The 20,524-nt window shown below is 40.6% G+C and overlaps 1 protein-coding gene and 1 non-coding gene across 2 annotated transcripts in view; one reads left to right on the top strand and one right to left on the bottom strand.

The window, feature by feature from the left end:
- ABCC2 (ATP binding cassette subfamily C member 2) overlaps positions 1 to 20,196 on the bottom strand; it is a 75,992-nt gene extending 55,796 nt beyond the window's left edge. The window contains exons 1-3 of the mRNA XM_070470017.1: positions 19,720 to 20,196; positions 17,389 to 17,562; positions 671 to 796 (exon numbers count right to left, since the gene is read on the bottom strand). Of these exons, the coding sequence (XP_070326118.1) occupies positions 671 to 796; positions 17,389 to 17,562; positions 19,720 to 19,752 (333 nt within the window). The 5' untranslated portion in view covers positions 19,753 to 20,196. The remainder of the gene's footprint in view (positions 1 to 670; positions 797 to 17,388; positions 17,563 to 19,719) is intronic.
- On the top strand, positions 3,422 to 3,493 carry TRNAC-ACA (transfer RNA cysteine (anticodon ACA)). Its single transcript has one exon. It is a non-coding gene; the product is annotated as a tRNA-Cys (tRNA).
- Positions 20,197 to 20,524: the final 328 nt, after the last annotated feature.

The following is a 20,524-nucleotide window of genomic DNA, read 5'->3' as shown; positions in this document are numbered from 1 at the left end:
CTGATTTTTCAAGATAGTTTAGGAATCTGAACAATTATGTTATATCTTCTTCTTTCAAAATGATGATAGTGGGAATTCCCTGGTGGTCCAGTGGTTAGGACTCAGCACTTTCACTGCTAGGGATCTGGGTTCCGTCACTGGTTGGGGAACTAGAATCCCACAAGGCACATGGTGTGGCCAAATAAATAAATAAATAAATAAAACAAAATGATGGTAGTAAATTTAATAGTTTTCTCCAACACTGTATAGATCTCCCTCTCCCCACCCCCAAAACCATGCCTGTAGGAAAGACATTAAGTTTGTCAAATCTATACAAACAGCTCTAGACTCAGTGATCTGTTGATTAAGAGTCACCAATTTAAAAATAATGTTTACAACATTTAGAAAATTATTTTACATCAAGAAACTTGGATTTCATCTGTGATTCTTAGGTGGCAAGATATGAAGCCATAACGTACATCTTAGTCATTAACGCTAGTACTTACCCTAAGAAGAAAGCATTATAAACTCATGTTTAAAAGCAAATGAAAAGCTAAAATTTGTCTTATCCTATTACATAGGTTCTTTGAAAAAGGCAGATGAAATTGAACTTAATCTCATTCTGCAAGAGCAAATTTCAGCTGGATGGCTATGAGAAGATAAACAGGGTAGAACTGATGATTAGCCTTACCCATGTGAGCAGGTAGAGGATTGGGTTGGTATATCTAACAGCAGGAATCGTGGCTTGTCCAGTGTCTTCTGTGAGTGCAAGAGCCAGATCTATGGCTGCCAGAATAAGAAGAAAGCCAACAATCACCTGAGAAGGCAAAAGACTACTGTTAGGAGGATATCATTCTTTAGAACGTAATGGTTCCCAGTAACAGATGGTAAAAATGGTAGGCAGTGCAAGATATGGAAGCAAACTAAGTGTCCATCAACAGATGAATGCATAAAGAAGTTGTGACTGATACACACACACACACAATAGAATACTACTCAGCCATAAAAAGAATGAAAATTTGCCCTTCTCAGCAACATGGATAGACTTGGTGAGGACCATGCTTAGTGAAATAAGTCAGAGAAAGAAATAGCTGTATGATATCACTTATATATGGAATCCAAAAAATATATATATCAAACTAGTGAATTTTATATTATATTCTTTTTTGTTATCAAAAAAGAAGCAGACTCACAAATATAGAGAACAAACTCTTGGTTACCAGTGGGGAGAGAGAAGAGGGGTTAGGGAATTAAGAGGTACAAACTCTTAGGTATAAAATAAGCTACAAGGATATATTATGTAACACAGGGATTATACCAATATTTTATAACAATAAATGGGATATAACCTTTGAAACTGTGAATCATATTGTACATCTATAATTTATATAATATAGTACATCAACTATAGCTCAATAAAAATGATAAAAGTGATTCAGATAACAATAAATATTTCTGCAATTAATACATAGAGTTCAAGCAATGGGATAAAGTTCAAAGTATGCTATGATAAGTGTTAAGGAATGTTGAAGTGACTTTTTTAAGATTTATTTTTGGATGTGTCAGGTCTTAGTTGCAGCACTAGACCTTCATTGCGGTGTGGGCTCAGTAGTTGCAGCTCACGGGCTTAGTTGCCCTGTAGTATGTGGGATCTTAGTTCCCTGACCAGGGATCAAACCCATGTCCCATACGTTGGAAGGAGAATTTTTATTATTTTATTTTTGGCTGTGCTGGGTTTTCGTTACTGCAGGCTTTCTCCAGTTGTGGCAAGTGGGGGCTACTCTCTAGTTGTGGTGCATGAGCTTCTCTTGTCATGAAGCATGAGCTCTAGGTGCACAAGCTTCAGTAGTTAGAGCACATGGGCTCAGTAGTTGTGACGTACAGGCTCGGAAACTGTGGCGCACGGACTTAGCTGCTCCTCGGCATGTAGAATCTTCCCAGATCAGGGATTGAACCCATGTCTGTTGTATTTGCAGGCAGATTATTTACCACTGAGTCACCAGGGAGGCCCCTGGAAGGAGAATTCTTAACCACTGGACCACCAGGGAAGTCTTGAGTGTGATGATTTTAAAATATGTCCACAAATTCCCTGGTACTCCTTCCTCCAAAAATTAGAGATTAGTTCCCCCTTCCCTTGAGTATGGGGTGAACTTTGACTTGCTTGTAATGAATAGAATATGACAGAAGTGATAGTGAGTGACTTCCAAGACTAGGGCGTAGAAAACAATGTGTCTTCCTCTTTGTTTTCTTGCTCAGATCACTCACCACAAGGGAAATTTCCAGCCCCATTGTGAGGACATTCAAGTAGCTCTTTGGAGAGTTCTACTTGGATAGGTACTGAGACCTCCTGCCAAAAGCCATGTGGGTGTGTCATTTCAGAAGCAGATCTTCTAGCTCCAATCAAGCCCTCAGATGACCTTAGTCCCAGCCTGTATATTAACTGCAGCCTCATGACAGACACTGAACTCAGATAACCTGCTCCCAAATCCTTGACCCATGAAAACTGTGAAGTTAAAAAAAAAAGTGCTTAAACTGCTTCAGTTCAGTTCAGTCACTCAGTCGTGTCCGATTCTTTGAGACCCCATGAATCACAGCACGCCAGGCCTCCCTGTCCATCACCAACTCCTGGAGTCCACCCAAACCCATGTCCATTGAGTCGGTGACGCCATCCAACCATCTCATCCAGTTTGGGGATAATTTATTGCATAGCAATATGTAACCAATAAAATAGATTTAAAAGGGGAATTCCTCCACTGGGATGACTGGGATGACACCATTCCTCTCCTAGGTCAATATCCCACTTTCTCATATAAACTTTGAAGTTAATGATTGCAGCCATGTCAATGTTTGTCTTATGAGGTCATAAGACATGATACATGTTGTTCTAAAGAACTATGGCCCACCCATCAGAAGGGAAAATTATTACCTCCATTGAGGAGGTCCATCAGTATCTTAACTCCTCAAAATGAACATCTTTAGTATCAGCTCCCCATCTTCACCACTTCCTTTTCCCATCCATCTATGCCTCCTCATTCCATAAGCCTCATTCATACAGAACAGTTCAGCTCAGGCAACGATATCATCCCCCCACCTCTTTTTTTTTTTTTTTTTTAGCTGCCCCGCACAGCAAGCAAGATCTTAGCTCCCAGACCAGGGATCCAACCCACAACCCCCGGCAGTGCTCGCACAGATTTCTGACCACCAGACCACCAAGGAAGTCCCTGGGCCCTTTATAATGAAAACCAGCCAAGAAGGAAGACAAAAGCACCTTTAATAGGACAAGTGCTATTTCTTAGCAAGATATAGAGTCAAAGACATGTCTATAAGGGGAATGCATCTTTCTTAAGTATATTCTGCTTTCCTCACTGGAGACTGTAAAGATTTTTTGGGAAAAAAAATCATAGCTTTTTAAACAATAATTTATGTTTGCCTTTAGGTAAATTCCCTGGTGGCTCAGACGGTAAAGCGTCTGCCTACAATGCGGGAGATCCAGGTTCAATCCCTGGGTGGGGAAGATCTTCTGGAGAAGGAAATGGCAACCCACTCCAATACACTTGCCTGGAAAATCCCACGGGAGAAGCCTGGTAGGCTACATACAGTCCACGGGGTCGCAAAGAGTCGGACACGACTGAGTGACTTTACTTACTTAGGTAAATTAGGAGATAAAATAGTGCCAGCTAGAGCTAAAGCACTCACCCTTGAGGATGCCTGGATAAAGAGACTACAAACCAGAAGACCACTCCCCAGGCTAAGGAAAAGGAAGAAACCTTTGCCACAGGCTTACATATATTAAATTCATACAAACTGATTAGAAATACACTGAGCAATCCATATCAAAAAGGACCAATTTACATTATCAAACATTCCTATAGGATTTCCCTGGTGGCTCAATGGATAAAAATACAGGGGACATGGGTTTGATCCATGGTCTGGGAAGATTCCACATGCCAGGGAGCAACTAAGTCACAACTTCTGAGCCCATGTTCTATTTCCCGAGAGCTGCAACACCCAAGTGCCTAGAGCCCATGCCTTGCAACAAGAGAAGCCACCACAATGAGCAGCCCACACACTGCAACTAGAGAGTAGCCTTCGCTCTCCACAACTAGAGAAAGCCCACACACAGTAACGAAGACTCAACACAACAACAACAACAAAAAAATTTTCTATAAAGCAATTGAGTCCACATACTTTTAACCACATACTTTTAACCCAGTAATTTTATTTCTAGGAATTTATCCTATAAACATACTCATTGCAGCATTGCTTTTGATGGCAGATGGTTAGAAACCGCTTGGATTTCTATCAAGCAGGGGATGTAAGTTGTGGTATATCCAAATAACAGCATCTCAAGTGATCATTAGAAAGAAAGAAGCAGGGGCTTTCCTGGTGCCTCAGTAGTAAAGAATCCACTTTCCAATGCAGGAGACATGGGTTAGAGCCCTGATCTAGGAAGATCCCACTTGTCATGGAACAAGTTGCACCACAACTATTGAGTCTGTGCTCTATCATTTGGGAACTGTAGCTACTGAGCCCATGTGCTGCAACTACTGAAGTCTGCGCACCCCGGAGCCCATGCTCCACAGCAAGAGAAGCCACTGCAATGAGAAGCCTGTGCACAACAAGGGAGAGTAGCCCAGCTCTCTGCAACTAGAGGAAAGCCCACGCAGCAACAAGGATCCAACACAGCCAAAGATAAAAGAATGAAGCAGATCTTAAGTGCTAAAATGGGAGGACCTCCAAGACACAGAAGGATGTGTATGAGCCTAGTACTAACATTTGTGTAGAAAATGTTATACATCAGCAGGTTATCTCTGAGAGTATACAAGGAACCAGTATCAATGGTTGCCACCTCAGACAGGAATAAATGACAAGGAGTATCATGTATCCTTTTGTAGCTTTTGAATTTTGTAACCCTCTGCAAATTATCTGTTCAAAAGATAAAAAGTGAATGAATACTCCCATTTTTTAAAAAAATGAGCAAGTGACGTGAACTGATGTGAACAGACAATTTAAAAATAAAGTGTCGACTACAAATTGACACTTGCCATCTACCTTTGCAAGGATTAAATCATATACTGCTTCAGCTGCTGACTTTCTACACCCCCTGAAAAGAGTTCTTGGTGGAGAGCAGAAATGAGGCACTCTGTGCTCAGGGTGGTGGTGGTGGGCAACCAGCGGGAACTATCTTCTATCTAAAACTATATTTTTAGGAGTTGAATTTTATGAACCCAAATTCTTGTCTCTCTCTCCTCATTTCTAGAAAAGCACTAAAATCTTTATGGAGACATCTGCTCCTCATGACTAGAATAAACCTTCTGCAAAAAATATGTGCTTGATTGCATGCACTCCCACTTCACCAGAATCACATATATGCTGACATTCCCCCACTAATTCTTTGGATCAGTTTCTCAGAGATATCTGAGATGCTGTCTCCCAGGCTATAGTCCTCACTTTGCCTCAAATAAAACAACTCACAACTCTCACATTATGCATTTTTTAAAAGTTGTATTCTTAACCATTTTTTAAAACTCAGTCACATTATTAAAGAAATGCAAAATAAAACAATAGAATGTAATTTTTTCACATAAAATTAAAGAAAAATATGTTACTCAGTGCTAGCAAAAGTACAGAGATAAGCACTTTAACACACTTCCATGGTGAGATTACAAGGTGATAAAAAAAACCTTCCTAAATTAAAAAAATTTCCCATTATGTTTCAAAAGTTTTAAGTTGCTTGTATACTTTGATATAGTAGTTCTACTTCTGGGAATCTATTCTGAGGAAATAATCTGAACTGCAGGCAAATATTTAAGCGCAAGAATGTTAACTGAAGTCTCTTTCTTTATAGTGAAGAATTTATAAAACCTAAAATAACCCAAAACAGTGGTGGAGGGGTTTGTTGTATTGATCTGAAAGAAGTGCCAGATATTTCTCCAGCAAAAACCAATTTATTCAACAGAGGATTGCATTTTGGGGTCTGAAACCATGGCAAGCCACATGCAAGTGCCCCTATGACATGGGAAGGAGAACACTTTCATAAAGAGGAAAAGGAAATTGGAAGGGCTACAGTAAACAAGGAGGCCATGGTTTTTCTTTGGCCAAGTCCTTGCTTACAAAGAAGAGGCTTTCTTCTTCTTTGCTGGGCTCTGCTACAGTTATAGTGGGTGAGAACTCCCTCTTCTGGTTTTCCACCTACTTAACTGAGGCTTGTGATTATTTCTTTTACAGTTGAGAGAAGCCACTACTATGAAGAGTTGTTAAAATAAGTTATTGTATACTCATGTGATAAGCTATTTTTTGGACATCAAAACTATGTCGAAAAATTATGTTTTAAGAATAATGTTGGAAAAAAAAAAGAATAATGTTGGTAATACTAGGCAATGCTTTCAGTGAAGAATCTGTCTCAATACAGGAGACCTGGGTTCAATCCCTGGGTTGGGAAGATTCCCCTAGAGAAGGAAATGGCAACCCACCCAAGTATTCTGGCCTGAAGAATTCCATGGACAGAGGAGCCTGGTGAGCTATAGTCCATGGAGTTGCAAAGGAGTTGGACACGAGTGAAGTGATTTAACACTGAGGCGCAAAAAAGTAGACCATAATATTGCATTCAATGAATTCAATTATGTTTTTAAAATATGCACAGAAAAAGATAGGGGTTTCCAGTTCAAAATATCAGGTTTATAAAAATACATTTCAATATACAGTAGGTGCAGACAAATACTGTTTGATTCCACTTATACGAGGTACCTAGAATAGTCAGATTCAGAGACAGAAAGTATTTGGCCAACCCAATACATTGGTAGATTCCAGGGGCAGGAGGGAGTGTGAGGAGAGGGAATGGGAACTTAGTGTTTAGTGAGGATAGAGTCTCAGTTTAGGAAAGTGAAAAATGCTGGAGATGGATGATGGTAAGAGTTGCACTTGTAACCACTGTATGGTTAAAATAGTATGCTTTATGTTATGTGAATTTTACCACAGTAAAGAGCATTTTAAAAAAATATCAGGTTTAGTATACTTTTTTCCCAGCCTTTCCTATCCCATTGAAATGATGGTAAAGAAGTACCCAAGAAATAAATCCATAGTAGCACTGAGATTATGAATGGAAGAGGGTGAGTGAGCTTGGTAAACAAGGCAGTTTTAGAAAACAAAATGCAAACATGTCAATAGCATCAAGTAAAAGAGCAGAGAAAACTGTGGTCTAAAATATACACAAGAAAAAGCAGTGAAAGGGGGCCCTGAGATAGATATTACTGGTTACTATGCTTGTGTCTTCTGTCTGCCCCACCAGATTCTCTCTCCACCGTTGTCCCTTAGAGCCTGGAGTGGTAACAGTTCACTGCTAAGCCCCAGGTCTCTTTGTAAATACAACCTCCTGTCACCATTTTACTTTGCCTCAGCCACCTGCCTCCTGTGAGGACACTAACTGGTAGAGTTGCCTCCTCAAAGCCATTTTCTTCGTAACAGAACCCCCACTTTTGTAAAATATGTACGCTACTCAGCTCAGTCATAGGCTTGGGTGGAAACTGCACCTATCTCCAATCCTATGAAGTGAATTAAAACCAATCCTGGTGATCCTGTTCCTCTGGCCTGGGACTGCTTTTGCCACAGACATGTAACACAATTCTGGCCAAAGAGAGACATGCCCACAATTCTGAGGGGCAGCTTGTGGGGGCTTCTAAAAAAGGTTTCCCTCACTGATCAAAGTGATACATATATCCAGAATACGTAAAGAACTCTTTATAACAGCAAAAAGATACAAATAACCCAATTAAAATGCGTAAAGGGTTTATGCAAAGAATAAATTTTTCCAAAGACGGTATACAAATAGCCAAAAAGCAGATGAAAAAAATGCTCAATATCATTAGTCTCTTGGGAGATGCAAATCAAAACCATAATAAGATACCACTTCACATCTACTGGGATAGTAGATATATGATATTCTCCATCAAAAAGATGAATAACAAGTACTGGTGTGGATGAGTGTTAGAGTCCATATTGTACACCTGAAACTAATACATTATAAATCAACTATGCTCCAAATTTTTTTTTTTTGCTGGCAGGAATGTAAAAGGGTACAGCCACTTTGAAAATGTTTGTCAGTTCCTCAAGATATTAGATGGATTTACCATATGACTCAGCAATTCTGTTGCTAAGCATATACATACTCAAGAAAATTGAAAACCTATGTCCACCCAAAAACTGGTACACAAATGTTCCTAACAGCATTTTTCAAATAGACAAAAGCTGGAAAAAACACAAATGCCCATCAACTGATGAATGGATAAAACAAGATGTTGAATCTGTACAATTGTGTAGTCTATAGCCATAAAAAGGAATGAAATACTAACACATGCTACAACATGAAAGAGTCCCTTGAAAACACAACGCTAAGTGAAAGAAGCCAGACACAAAAGGACAAATATTGTATGACTGCATTCGTATGTGAAAGCTGCTAGTCATCCTGAAATCACGTGCCAGCTTGAAAACTGGCTTGATTTGCTGAGGTTATCAGAAAAAAAGATGAAAATAATCAATCTGTTGATATTCTTGAATTGCTATATTAACAAATCCAGGAGCTGCACTAGACTTCTTGTTTTATAAGATAATAAAATGTGTTGCTTAAGCCAACAGGTATAACTTGCAAGAGGGAGTCTTAACTTACTATAAATCTATTCTTTCTAGTCAACCCCGGCAGAGATTAAGAATGGAAAACAGGACAGAAGTGAGTCTCTGTTGATGTTCTGTGAACTGGTAGTTATATCAGTCACTTTATTCTCTCACCCACCTCCAAACCATCAGGCAACTCCACAGACAACTATATTTGCCACTAGCACACTTAAGCTAGCTAAAACAGAAGCATTTGCTAAAGAAATTGAATCCTTCTGGGAGAAGAATAGGGTGGGTAATGGAGCTCCAGAGTAAATGCATCTTCACTCGGCAGACCGAGGTAGAGAGGTACCGGCTAGCATCCTGCTCTTGAGGGAAGCCAGTGGGTATAGACAGTCATTCAGGACTCAGAGCTCACAGACAGTCCTCCCAGCAAGAAGAGGCCACCTGGGGAAGCGGATCTAGATGTTGCCAGGAAACCTACTCCAGCCACACGTTCATTGACTTCAGTTCAGTTCAGTCGCTCAGTCATGTCCAACTCTTTGCGACCCCATGAATCGCAGCATGCCAGGCCTCCCTGTCCATCACCAACTCTCGGAGTTTACTCAAACTCATGTCCATCGAGTCAGTGATGCCATCCAGTCATCTCATCCTCTGTCGTCCCCTTCTCCTTCTGCCCCCAATCCCTCCCAGCATCAGGGTCTTTTCCAGTGAGTCAACTCTTTGCATAAAGTGGCCAAAGTATTGGAGTTTAAGCTTCAGCATCAGTCCTTCCAGTGAACACCCAGGACTGATCTCCTTTAGGATGGACTGGTTGGATCTCCTTGCAGTCCAAGGGACTCTCAAGAATCTTCTCCAACACCACAGTTCAAAAGCATCAATTCTTTGGTGCTCAGCTTTCTTCACAGTCCAACTCTCACATCCATACATGACCACTGGAAAAACCATAGTCTTGACCAGATGGAACTTTGTTGGCAAAGTAATGTCTCTGCTTTTAAATATGCTGTCTATGTTGGTCATAACTTTCCTTCCAAGGAGTAAGCGTCTTTTAATTTCATGGCTGCAGTCACCATCTGCAGTGATTTTGGAGCCCCCAAAAATAAAGTCTGACACTGTTTCCACTGTCTCCCCATCTATTTGCCATGAAGTGATGGGACCAGATGCCATGATCTTAGTTTTCTGAATGTTAAGCTTTAAGCCAACTTTTTCATTCTCCTCTTTCACTTTCATCAAGAGACTTTTTAGTTCCTCTTCACTTTCTGCCATAAGGGTGGTGTCATCTGCATATCTGAGGTTATTGATATTTCTCCCAGCAATCTTGATTCCAGCTGTGCTTCTTCCAGCCCAGTGTTTCTCATGGTGTACTCTGCATATAAGTTAAATAAGTAGGGTGACAATATACAGCCTTGACGTATTCCTTTGCCTACTTGGAACCAGTCTGCTGTTCCATGTCCAGTTCTAACTGTTGCTTCCTGACCTGCATACAGGTTTCTCAAGAGGCAGGTCAGGTGATCTGGTATTCCCATCTCTTGAAGAATTTTCCACAGTTTATAATTGCGATCCACACAGTCGAAGGCTTTGGCGTAGTCGATAAAGCAGAAATAGATGATTTTCTGGAACTCTCTTGCTTTTTCCATGATCCAGCAGATGTTGGCAACTTGATCTCTGGTTCCTCTGCCTTTTCTAAAACCAGCTTGAACATCTGGAAGTTCACGGTTCACGTATTGATGAACCCTGGCTTGGAGAATTTTAAGCATTACTTTACTAGCGTGTGAGATGAGTGCAATTGTGTGGTAGTTTGAGCATTCTTTGGCATTGCCTTTCTTAGGGGTTGGAATGAAAACTGACCTTTTCCAGTCCTGTGGCCACTGCTGAGTTTTCCAAATTTGCTGGCATATTGAGTGTAGCACTTTCACAACATCATCTTTCAGGATTTGAAATAGCTCAACTGGAATTCCATCACCTCCACTAGCTTTGTTCATAGTGATGCTTTCTAAGGCCCACTTGACTTCACATTCCAAGATGTCTGGCTCTAGGTGAGTGATCATTGACTTAGTCCCCTATTTATAAATGCAAACAGAACACCAATAACCACCAAAAGTTGAGAAAAATCAATACTAGTGAAGAAGATAGCCAAGATAATGAAACAGAACAACTGATTCTGAGATGGAACAAACAGAAATTAAGTGAAGAGAATTTTAAATTATTTTAAAATTAATGTCCTGTAAGAGACTTGAGAAGATGTTGCATCCATTAATATGTTGTCAGAAAAAGGTATATTCAGGGGACTTCCCCAGTGGTCCAGTGATTAAGACTCTCTGCTTCCACTGCAGGGAGCACAGGTTCAATCCCTACTCAAGGAGCTAACAACTCACAGGCCACCCTGCTTGGCCAACTTTTTTTTCTTGTTCAGGAATTAAGAATTTGAGTCTTAGGAATCAAACCCATTATTGCTAAAATAAAGGCCCTTTAGGATGATTAAATGAAAAAATTAGGAAAATCTCTCAGAACACAGGGGAAAAGAGAAAAAGAAATTCTGAAAAGAAGTTGAGGACTTCCCTGGTGGTCCAGCGGTTCAGAGTCTGCCTGCTAATGCAAGGGACATGGGTTTGATCCCTGGTCTGGGAAGACTCCACATACGATGGGACTATTAAGCCCATGCACCGCAACTACTGAAGCCCAGACATCCTAGAGCCTGTGCTCTGCAACAAGAGAAGCCACAGCAGTGAGAAGCCCAACACTGCAACTAAAGAATAGCGCCCTCCTTGCTGCAACCAAAGAAAGCCCATGAACAGCAACAAAACCCTAGAGCAGCCAAAAATTAGAATTTTTTAAAGTATCTTTAAAAAAAATTTGAGGAGGATCAATTCAGAGTCCAATGTCTAAAAGAAGGTCTAGAGAGATGGAATTTTAAAATTAGAGGGGAAAAATGAAAAGATTAATATATAAAAATTTTCCAGAGATGATAAAGACATGAGTCTTTAGATTAACAGTGTAGAATCCATTGAATGAAAAAAGACCCATGTAAACACGCTCATGAAATTTCAGGACATCAAGAATAAAGAGGATAAAAGTTTCTAGAGAGGATAACAAGGAATGAGAAGAATTCTAACTTGGTAGCACAAGATTTGGGGAATAACACAGCAACGTCTTTAGAGCTGAAAAAAATGTTTGAACCTAGCATTCCATATGCAGATCAATATTTTTAGAAAGCAGGGACTGCAAGGCTTTATTTACTATTCTTTTTTTTCCTGAAAGTTTTATATGAGGCTGTTCTCCAAGAAATTTGGAGGCACTAATTTTCTTGTATTATGCAAAAGTGTTCAAGCGGAGAATACAATGTACAGCATGGTGACTATAGGTAAACAATACTGTACTGCATATTTGAAGTTGCTAAGAAAGATTCTGAAAGTTCTCATTACAAGAAAAAAAATTTTGCAACTATGTATGGTGATGGATGTTAACTAGACTTACTGCGGTGATCATTTCAAACTTATGCTTACACCTAAAACTAATAACGTTATATGTCAATTGTGCCTCAGTTTTTAAAAAGACTATAAACAGAAAAAAATCTCATTTGATCTCCAGAACTTATCTTCTAACCGCAAGTTTGTCATACAAGGCACTGCGATTATGGTCAAAACATTGTATTACATACTTGAAAGTTGCTAAGAGACTAGATGTTGAATGTTCTCTGTCTCTCACACATACACACAAAAGATAATTTTGTGACATGATAGAAGTGTTGGTTAGCCAATGATATGGTGGTAATCATACTGCAATATATAAATGTATCAAATCAACACATTGTGCACCTTCAACTTATACAATGTTATACCTCAATTAAGAAAGATGAAAGGAAGAACCAGAGTTTAAAATTGTTGGGGAAAAAAGGGCAAAAAAGTGAAAGAGGAGAGTGAAAAAGTTGGCTTAAAGCTTAACACTCAGAAAACTAAGATCATGGCAACTGGTCCCATCACTTCATGGCAAATCGATGGGGAGACAGTAGAAGCAGTGTCAGACTTTTTTTTGGGCGGGGCTCCAAAATCACTGCAGATGGTGATTGCAGCCATGAAATTAAAAGACGCTTACTCCTTGGAAGGAAAGTTATGACCAACATAGACAGCATATTTAAAAGCAGAGACATTACTTTGCCAACAAAGGTCTGTCTAGTCAAGGCTATGGTTTTTCCAGTGGTCAGGTATGGATGTGCAAGTTGGACTGTGAAGAAAGCTGAGCACCGAAAAATTGATGCTTTTGAACTGGTTGGAGAAGACTCTTGAGAGTCCCTTGGACTGCAAGGAGATCCAACCAGTCCATCCTAAAGGAGATCAGTCCTGGGTGTTCACTGGAAGGACTGATGCTGAGGCTGAAACTCCAATAATTTTGGCCACCTGGTGTGAAGAGTTGACTCATTGGAAAAGACCCTGATGCTGTGAGGGATTGGGGACAGGAGGAAAAGGGGATGACAGAGGATGAGATGACTGGATGGCATCACCGACTCGATGTACATGAGTTTGAGTAAACTCTGGGAGTTGGTGACTGACAGGGAGGCTTGGCATGCTGCGCAAGGGGTCACGAAGAGTTGGACACGACTGAGCGACTGAACTGAACTGAACCGAGGGGAGTTCCTTGGCAGTCCAGTGGTTAGGATTCTGGGCTTTCCTGCCATGGCCCCTAATTCAATCCCTGGTTGGGAAAGTAAGATCCTGCAAGCTGCATGGCATGACAAATTAAATTGATGGCAGATTTTTAGGTATAACCTACAGAAGAACAGAAACTAATTAAAGGACTGAATTAGTAGAGAATATAGAATTCAAGGACTGAGAGAAAGAGGAAGAGAGGCAAAGGAAGCTAGGGAGTTGGGTGAATGAATAAATTCCTTGTCTTTTATAGAGTACATAAATAGATCTTTATTGAAGTTGATGGATCAAGAAACACAGAATGAAAACATTATTTGCAGATACAGAGGTAGCCACCAAAATAATTTAAAATGGCACCCTCTGGAGAATAAAACTAGAAGGTAGAGGGTTGAGGGAAGTGTCTTTTTCATTTGTCTTTTTTTATTTAGTTTTTTAAAGAGAGTAAAAGGAAATATCCCAAAATGTTAAAAACAGAAGTCAGTGATAACAATTATCAATGATTTCATCCTCTATTTCCCTAGAGTCAACAACATTTCTACAATAATCACATAATCAAGCTTTCTATACCAATGCATTTTTTATAATCAGAAACAATTTTTTAATCCCATTCAAGGGAACATTATGGTTGTTTAATTATTGCTGTGGTTGTTCAGTCATTGAACTGTATCTGACTCTGTGACCCCATGGACTGTAGCCCACCAGGCTCCTGTGTCCATGGGATTTCTGAGGCAAGAACACTGGAGTGAGTTGCCATTTCCTTCTCCAGGGGATCTTCCCAACCCAGGGATCGAACCTGCATCTTTTGCATTGCAACAGATTTTTTTTACTGCTGAGCCACCAGAGAAGCCCTGTTTAATGATTACCAAGTCCTTAAATAGGCTTTGCACTCAATCTCTGAATCACTGGAGGAGCTTCAAGGGCACATGGAGTTTCCTGAACTCAGCTTCCTAAGGAGACACAATCTCATTGGTACTATAAAAAAAAAGTGGTTTGGCCATATTTAATATCTTTCCACCTCTGCACAGTCTTCCTTTCCCCAGGGCTTTATGAACGCACTCTGATTGAACCTCTGACCCATTACATAGGGTGTCTGTTTTCATCACTTCTCTGGCAGACAAATGTATAACTTCAGATTCAACATTTTCAGGAACTATATCCCCCAGGAGACCATTCTACTATCAGATAGTTATTACTATTGGAAAGTTCTTCCACCTTTGTAATGGTCTTTACAACTGAACTTATTTAAAACCCTCTCAAAGAAAAGTCAACTGATAAAGCTGTCTCAAATTTAGGTTCTTAAATTTTGATACAGCTGAATGGAAAATAATTTCTATATCTTTGATTTTCTGTCTTTAAACTTATACAAGAGTAAAGGATAAAAAAGCTAAATCATCCACACACAAGAAAGAAAAAGTTCTGTATGTTTAGCTAAAGTTAGCTCCCTTGGAACAACCCACACCAACTTAACTTGATCTTGCTGACTGACACTTTCAGAATGAGCCAGGCAATCTCCTATGTTAAACTTCTACAAATACTTGAAGATGATTTCCATATCTCACTGGTTCAACAATAAGCCCATTTTTGCTGCATATCTGACCTCAGCCCATTTCATAACCTCTAGAACAAAACTCCCTTTTTGTTCCCCTGAGACTTAATATGAGCTCATTCACTCATTCATTTTTAATTCAATTCATGAAATCACAGGGGCACAGGGTCCCTTATGCAACGTGCGCACCTTTGAACAAACTGGTAGTCTCTCATCAGGTTAGTCAAACAAATTGACTTAGCCCAGATAAGATAAACACTGCACTAATGATCAAACAACGATAACAATTTAACAGAGTCAGAGGGGAGTTCCCTGGCAGTCTAGTGGTTAAGATTCCATGTTTCCAATGGAAGAGATGTGGGGTCAATTCCTGGTGGGGGAACTAACATCCCTCAATCCCTGGTTAGGGAATAGGATCCCACATGCCAAGCAATACAGTGAAATACTTTTTTTAAAAAAGAGAGGAAGAGAATCAGAGAGGAACAGCCTAAAGGCAAGTAGAATAGGAAGTGAAGAAATGAAGTTGAGGATTGAGCCAAGAAGAAGTAGTGAATTTTTATTTTCTGAGGAGTTATACTTTGGACTGTTTCAGAGGATAAACCAGTTATCTTGACATTTTTAACAGGAAACTAATCTGTACTTTTCACTCACAGGGTGGAGGACAAAAAAAAGTATAAATTATAAGCTATGAGCAAGGGTAAGTGGATCATTATAGAAATTAAAAAAAAACCAAATACACTGCTTTTATTTTTATCTATTGAGTTTTATCTAGAGGTTTGTGTTATGAAAGTTAAACAAAACGTGATATAGCCATATAATGGAATATCATGGTTGAGCCTTGAACAACACGCATGAACCTTGAAAACCTTATGCCAAGTAAAAGAAGCCAATCAATCATATATTATAGGATTTCATTCATATGAAATGTTTAGAATAGGGAAACTTCAGAGACAAAGAGTTGATTATTGGTTGCTTAGGGCTAGGGGAGATGGGGAGATATGGGTTAATGAATAAAGGATTTATTTTTGAGGGGGGAAATGTTCTAAACTTGACTGTGGTGATGGTTTACACAGATCATGAAAATACTAAAAAAAAAAAATTGTATTTAAATGGGTAAAATTGTATTAATAAGATATGTGAGTTATTTCTCAATAAAGTTTTTTTTTTAAGTTAATAGCTATGATACTGGTTTACTGATTATCCAACCTTTGCTTAGAAGCTCCAAAAAAATGATAGAAGCTCTCTAACTTGACTAGCCAGAAGCTCTGTCTCATCCCCAAGGTACTGAAGCGTGATGTTCGATGTTCAGAGTGACCCACTCTTGATCCTATTCCTGTTCCTGGAATGGATTTACACCAGCGTTCAGCAAATGCCATGCCAAGTGCTCGGCCCTGTGCCAGGCACTCAGCCCTACGAGGGAGACAGTGGCCCAGGTCCAAGCCCTCACAGACTGTTCTCCTACCCAGAGGAGACAAGGCCCAACACTACCTCAGAGTGTCAGTGCGAATTCAACTTCCTCTGGACAAATTTCTTCATGCATTTTGTTAGACTGCAACAACCTGGGTTCATTGATCTGTATGCTTATAGAACACCAAATCTATCTGTCTAAAGTCCTATTTAGTAATCAGGACAAGATAGAAAAAAATCCCAGTGAAAAGCAGCAGGTAATAGTTACTAAGAGGTTGCTTCACAAGCTCAAATGAAGATCTCTCAGTTCCCACAAGATCGTCTCTGCATTAATCAGTGCAGCCAGCTAAGAGGCGCCTACCCTCATTCCTCCTGGGCTTTCTCCTGCAGCCCCTTTAGATTATTTCCCTACTCAGGCAGGTCACAGTGAGCACACACCCATCCTCCCTCTAGGGTGAGCAACCATCCAGACCCAGGGTTGACTTTGTGGGGAACAGAAGCTCTATTTCAGATCCAAGTCTGGGGAGAAGAATGATGTTAAGATTGCCTGAGTGGTGTGGAGACACTTTTGGTGGTTCATTTTTATCTCATGGTAGATGCCAACTGAATTATACTCTCCTGATTAATTAGAACAGCTTGAAGATACATATATGCACTTCCTAGGTGGCTCTAGTGGTAAAGAATCTGCTTATCAATGCAGGAGACACTAGAAATGTGGGTTTGATCCTTGGATTGGGAAAATCACCTGGAGGAGGAAATGGCAATCCACTACAGTGATCTTGCCTGGAAAATTCTATGGACAGAGGAGCCTGGTGGGCTCCAGTCCATGGGGAAACAAAGAATTGGATACAACTGAGCACACACACATGCAGCAAAGATAGATAATTCAGTGTTTGCTTCTCAAATGCTGAAGAGACAGCTATTCGACTGACTGATTACTCATCATTCGTGTGTCTGGAGTCCAATATCCATAAGACTTCAGAATCATTCCTACGCAATAATCAAAGTAATCTTAACTAGGGAATATGGCAGGGGGTCAGTGAGGCACAGGGCAGGTAGAAGCAGGGGCCTCCAGAGCATGGCTCTACCTGAGGCAGCAGAACCTGGGAAAACTGGCACAGACAGGGAAGGAGACAGTTGAACCACCAAGAAATGCTCTCTATTGCATACTACAAAATTCATTTGAAAATAGCGGAGTTTCCTTACCTGCTTGGCAAGGTAGAGTTTGGTTATAGGAGATTTCTTGGCCCTGGATCTATATACATGGAGAAGCTGCCAAGGGGCCAGGAGCCAAAGGAAGCCCAAGGGAATCCACACCAGAACAGTCTGCTCAAAACAAAGTGGCAGGTCCACCTCCGGGCTATCCAACAACGAGGAATTCTGAGGGATCAAAATGGAATGACTGTTGGATAGATGCATTTTTGAAGAGAGAATACCAACCCCAGTCCACTACCACCCCTACCCTCACTTCCAAACAGTTCTAACTCAGTTCTACATCCCTATTTAGCCTGACCCTTCAACTAGCTGTATTTTCCTATCCAACTCCACTGATACAAACATCACCATTTAATGCTGTTTGGTGACTTTTCTGACCAAACGATGCAAGCCTCTAAAAACCTTTCTTTCTGTGATTCTAAGTGAATGTCTCCACCATCTATACAAATTTAATTTCACTACATCTGCCAAGTTGTGGGAAGAAGAGGGACCATTCCACAATCCAAAGAGGAGAAAAATCCTAGGATATAAAAACTTATTCTAGTTTTTAGTACTGACCGAACTCACAGGCAAACGCCAAACCTGCAGGCAGCAGAGGGCTTAGCTACATAGGGCAATTAATCTCCTACGGCCCAAGTGCTTAAGTTGGAACCTGAAGGGGCCTTAGGCTAAGGAGCAAGCAGAGGCATATTGGAGGGAAGGCTTATTCCCAGCAAGTTTCCTACTAGACTTTGCATCCTGCAATAAACAGAAGTATCTTGTGAGGTGAGGGTGGGGGCACCAGTTCTTATATCCGAGTCATGTGAGGGTAGATCTTTCTCTTCCTGCAGACATTTTTTGCTTCGTACAGCTCTTTGCACACTCCTTAAAGATTGAGGTTCCCTGACCAAGATGATCTGTCAAATGAGTCTCAGAATTCTCTTGAGATGACTTCGTGTGATCCTGGGGCATGGTAAGCCCCCTTTCCTGTGGTGTACATGATACTGGGCAGGGCCCAGTGGGGTTCCTGGGCACAAAGCCTTATAGAAAACAGCCTTCATTCAACCTCCAGAAACTTTCTTGAGTTCTGATGGGCAGATTCAAGCAGTTTTTAATTAGGGAAGGGAGGGGATGCGAGATGAGGGAAAACAAACTGGTCAAGAGAAGGCCTTGGGGCAAGGTCCTTGCTTCCCCATCAACAGATACACACAACAATATCTTTGAGCTATTTTGCAGATACTGAAGCCCCCTCCAGATGGGAGAAGTTAAGGATTAAATATAGCATGCTGCCCACAAGCATTCAGACCCCAGGCCAGCTGGAGACAATGATGTTTTCTACTTTTCTCACCACCAACCCACCAGGAGAATGTCCAGGAGCTGGTCACATCCTCTTTGAACAATTACTATAAAAGTTCACTATTTTCTGCAAGGTGGGACACATGGTTTTGAGAGCAAGAGCCCACTGTGGCCCCCTTTGCCTATCAAAGAAATAAAGCTATTCTTTTCTACTTCACCCAGAACTGTCTCTGAGATTCAATTCGGCACTGGTGGACAGGAAAGCTGAACTTTCAGCATCATGCGTGTCTGGGCCTCAACACCTTGGGGCCCAGTTTCTTTCTAGGATGGGGAGTGCTGTCCTCGTGCTCTGCTATTCTCATTTCTGCTCTCCTTGTAACATTATCTAACTTTAGAATGTGAAAGAATTACTAAGATGGTTAAGCTAATTTAACAAGCACTCCAGTTGGTTCTGATGCTAGGAGTCTGCCAACCAGACTTTCTCAAAATCCCTTAATTTCTATTTCACTAAACCATGTGATACTGTTACTCACCCTGTCTTGAATTCTCTGCTCTAACGGTTCAAAAATTGTCTCAGTGCTCTTCATGCCCAAATTTGCATCCCTAGCCTCAACTTCTAGTCCATCTCACTAATTGCCAGTTCATTTAGAACATATCAGTATCATTTCAACATCAACATTTCTCAGCAAAGCTCAAACATAGATCATCTCTTCTTCCTCCTACTCCACAAACAATTTCTCCTAAGATTAATGAAATTGGAAGCTTTTCTCATATTTCTCTTTAGAGAAGGCAATTTTGCAGCTACCTATTCTGAGAAAAAAGTCTGGGATGTGATAAACGTATCTTAGAAAAATAAATATATTCTCTCTCCCACATAGAATATCCGCTGGAGATATTATGACTTATCTTTTAACAAACAAACAAAAACCCCCTGAACTTTAGACAAACTGCATATCTAACTTTTCTAGTTCTTATTAGTGGTCACTCTAGGCTACTCTACTTATTCTGAGCTGAGAAGAGTCAGTGAGAATAAGTGTGATTTCTTACCCAAAAAGTAGAGTTGCAGAAAGTATCCAGCATGATTCCTGGATCACTTCTGGGTTGAAGACTCTCGTATGACTGTGCTGTTTCTTATTTATTCTTTTCCTCAGAGAAGGTAGAAGGCCAGTTTCAAGAGGTTCTTTATCTCCTATTCTGATGTTCCAACAACAGGTCTTCTGACCTTTCAACTCAACAATTTAATCGTTAACCTTGCTCAGATGTGTATTTACATTACCCAAGTAGATAGACATGTGACTGAAAAGCCCCAGGGACAGGTAGACACACCTGTCCCCAAAGTACCAGAAGCCTCTAAAGATGGGTTTATATGTAAAAGGAACCACTGAAAGATGTCAGTGGAGCTGGCTGACAAATCAGGAGTGGAGGAGACTTTCCTTCTCCTAAGGACACATGACCTAAAAAGAGAAGCATCAACAGAAAGGCGTGTACCCCTAAATGTGCCATTGCACTTCTGCCTTGAGGTCTTAGAGTTTACAGAAGTGTGAAATATTCTACTCCTCTGCATTTTCAATTAAGAACATAGAACTTAAAACATGGTTAAAAATAGTGTAAGGGCTTCCCTGGTGGTCCGTGGTTAACAGTCACCTTACAATGTAGGGGATGCCAGTTCGATCCCTGGTCCGGGAAGATCCCACATGCTGCAGAACAGCTGAGCCCATGAGCCACGACTACTGAGCCCAAGCTCCAGCGCCTGGGAGCTGCAACCACTGAGCCTGTGCACTGCAGCTACTGAAGCCCAGGTGCCTGGAGTCCATGCTGCACAAGAGAAGCCACTGCAGGGAGGAGCCCACCC

This window comes from Odocoileus virginianus, chromosome 7, assembly GCF_023699985.2.
Source record: "Odocoileus virginianus isolate 20LAN1187 ecotype Illinois chromosome 7, Ovbor_1.2, whole genome shotgun sequence".
Classification (NCBI taxonomy): domain Eukaryota; kingdom Metazoa; phylum Chordata; class Mammalia; order Artiodactyla; family Cervidae; genus Odocoileus; species Odocoileus virginianus.
The sequence above is the reverse complement of the archived record's forward strand: the minus strand, read 5'-3'. Positions and strand labels throughout refer to the sequence as shown.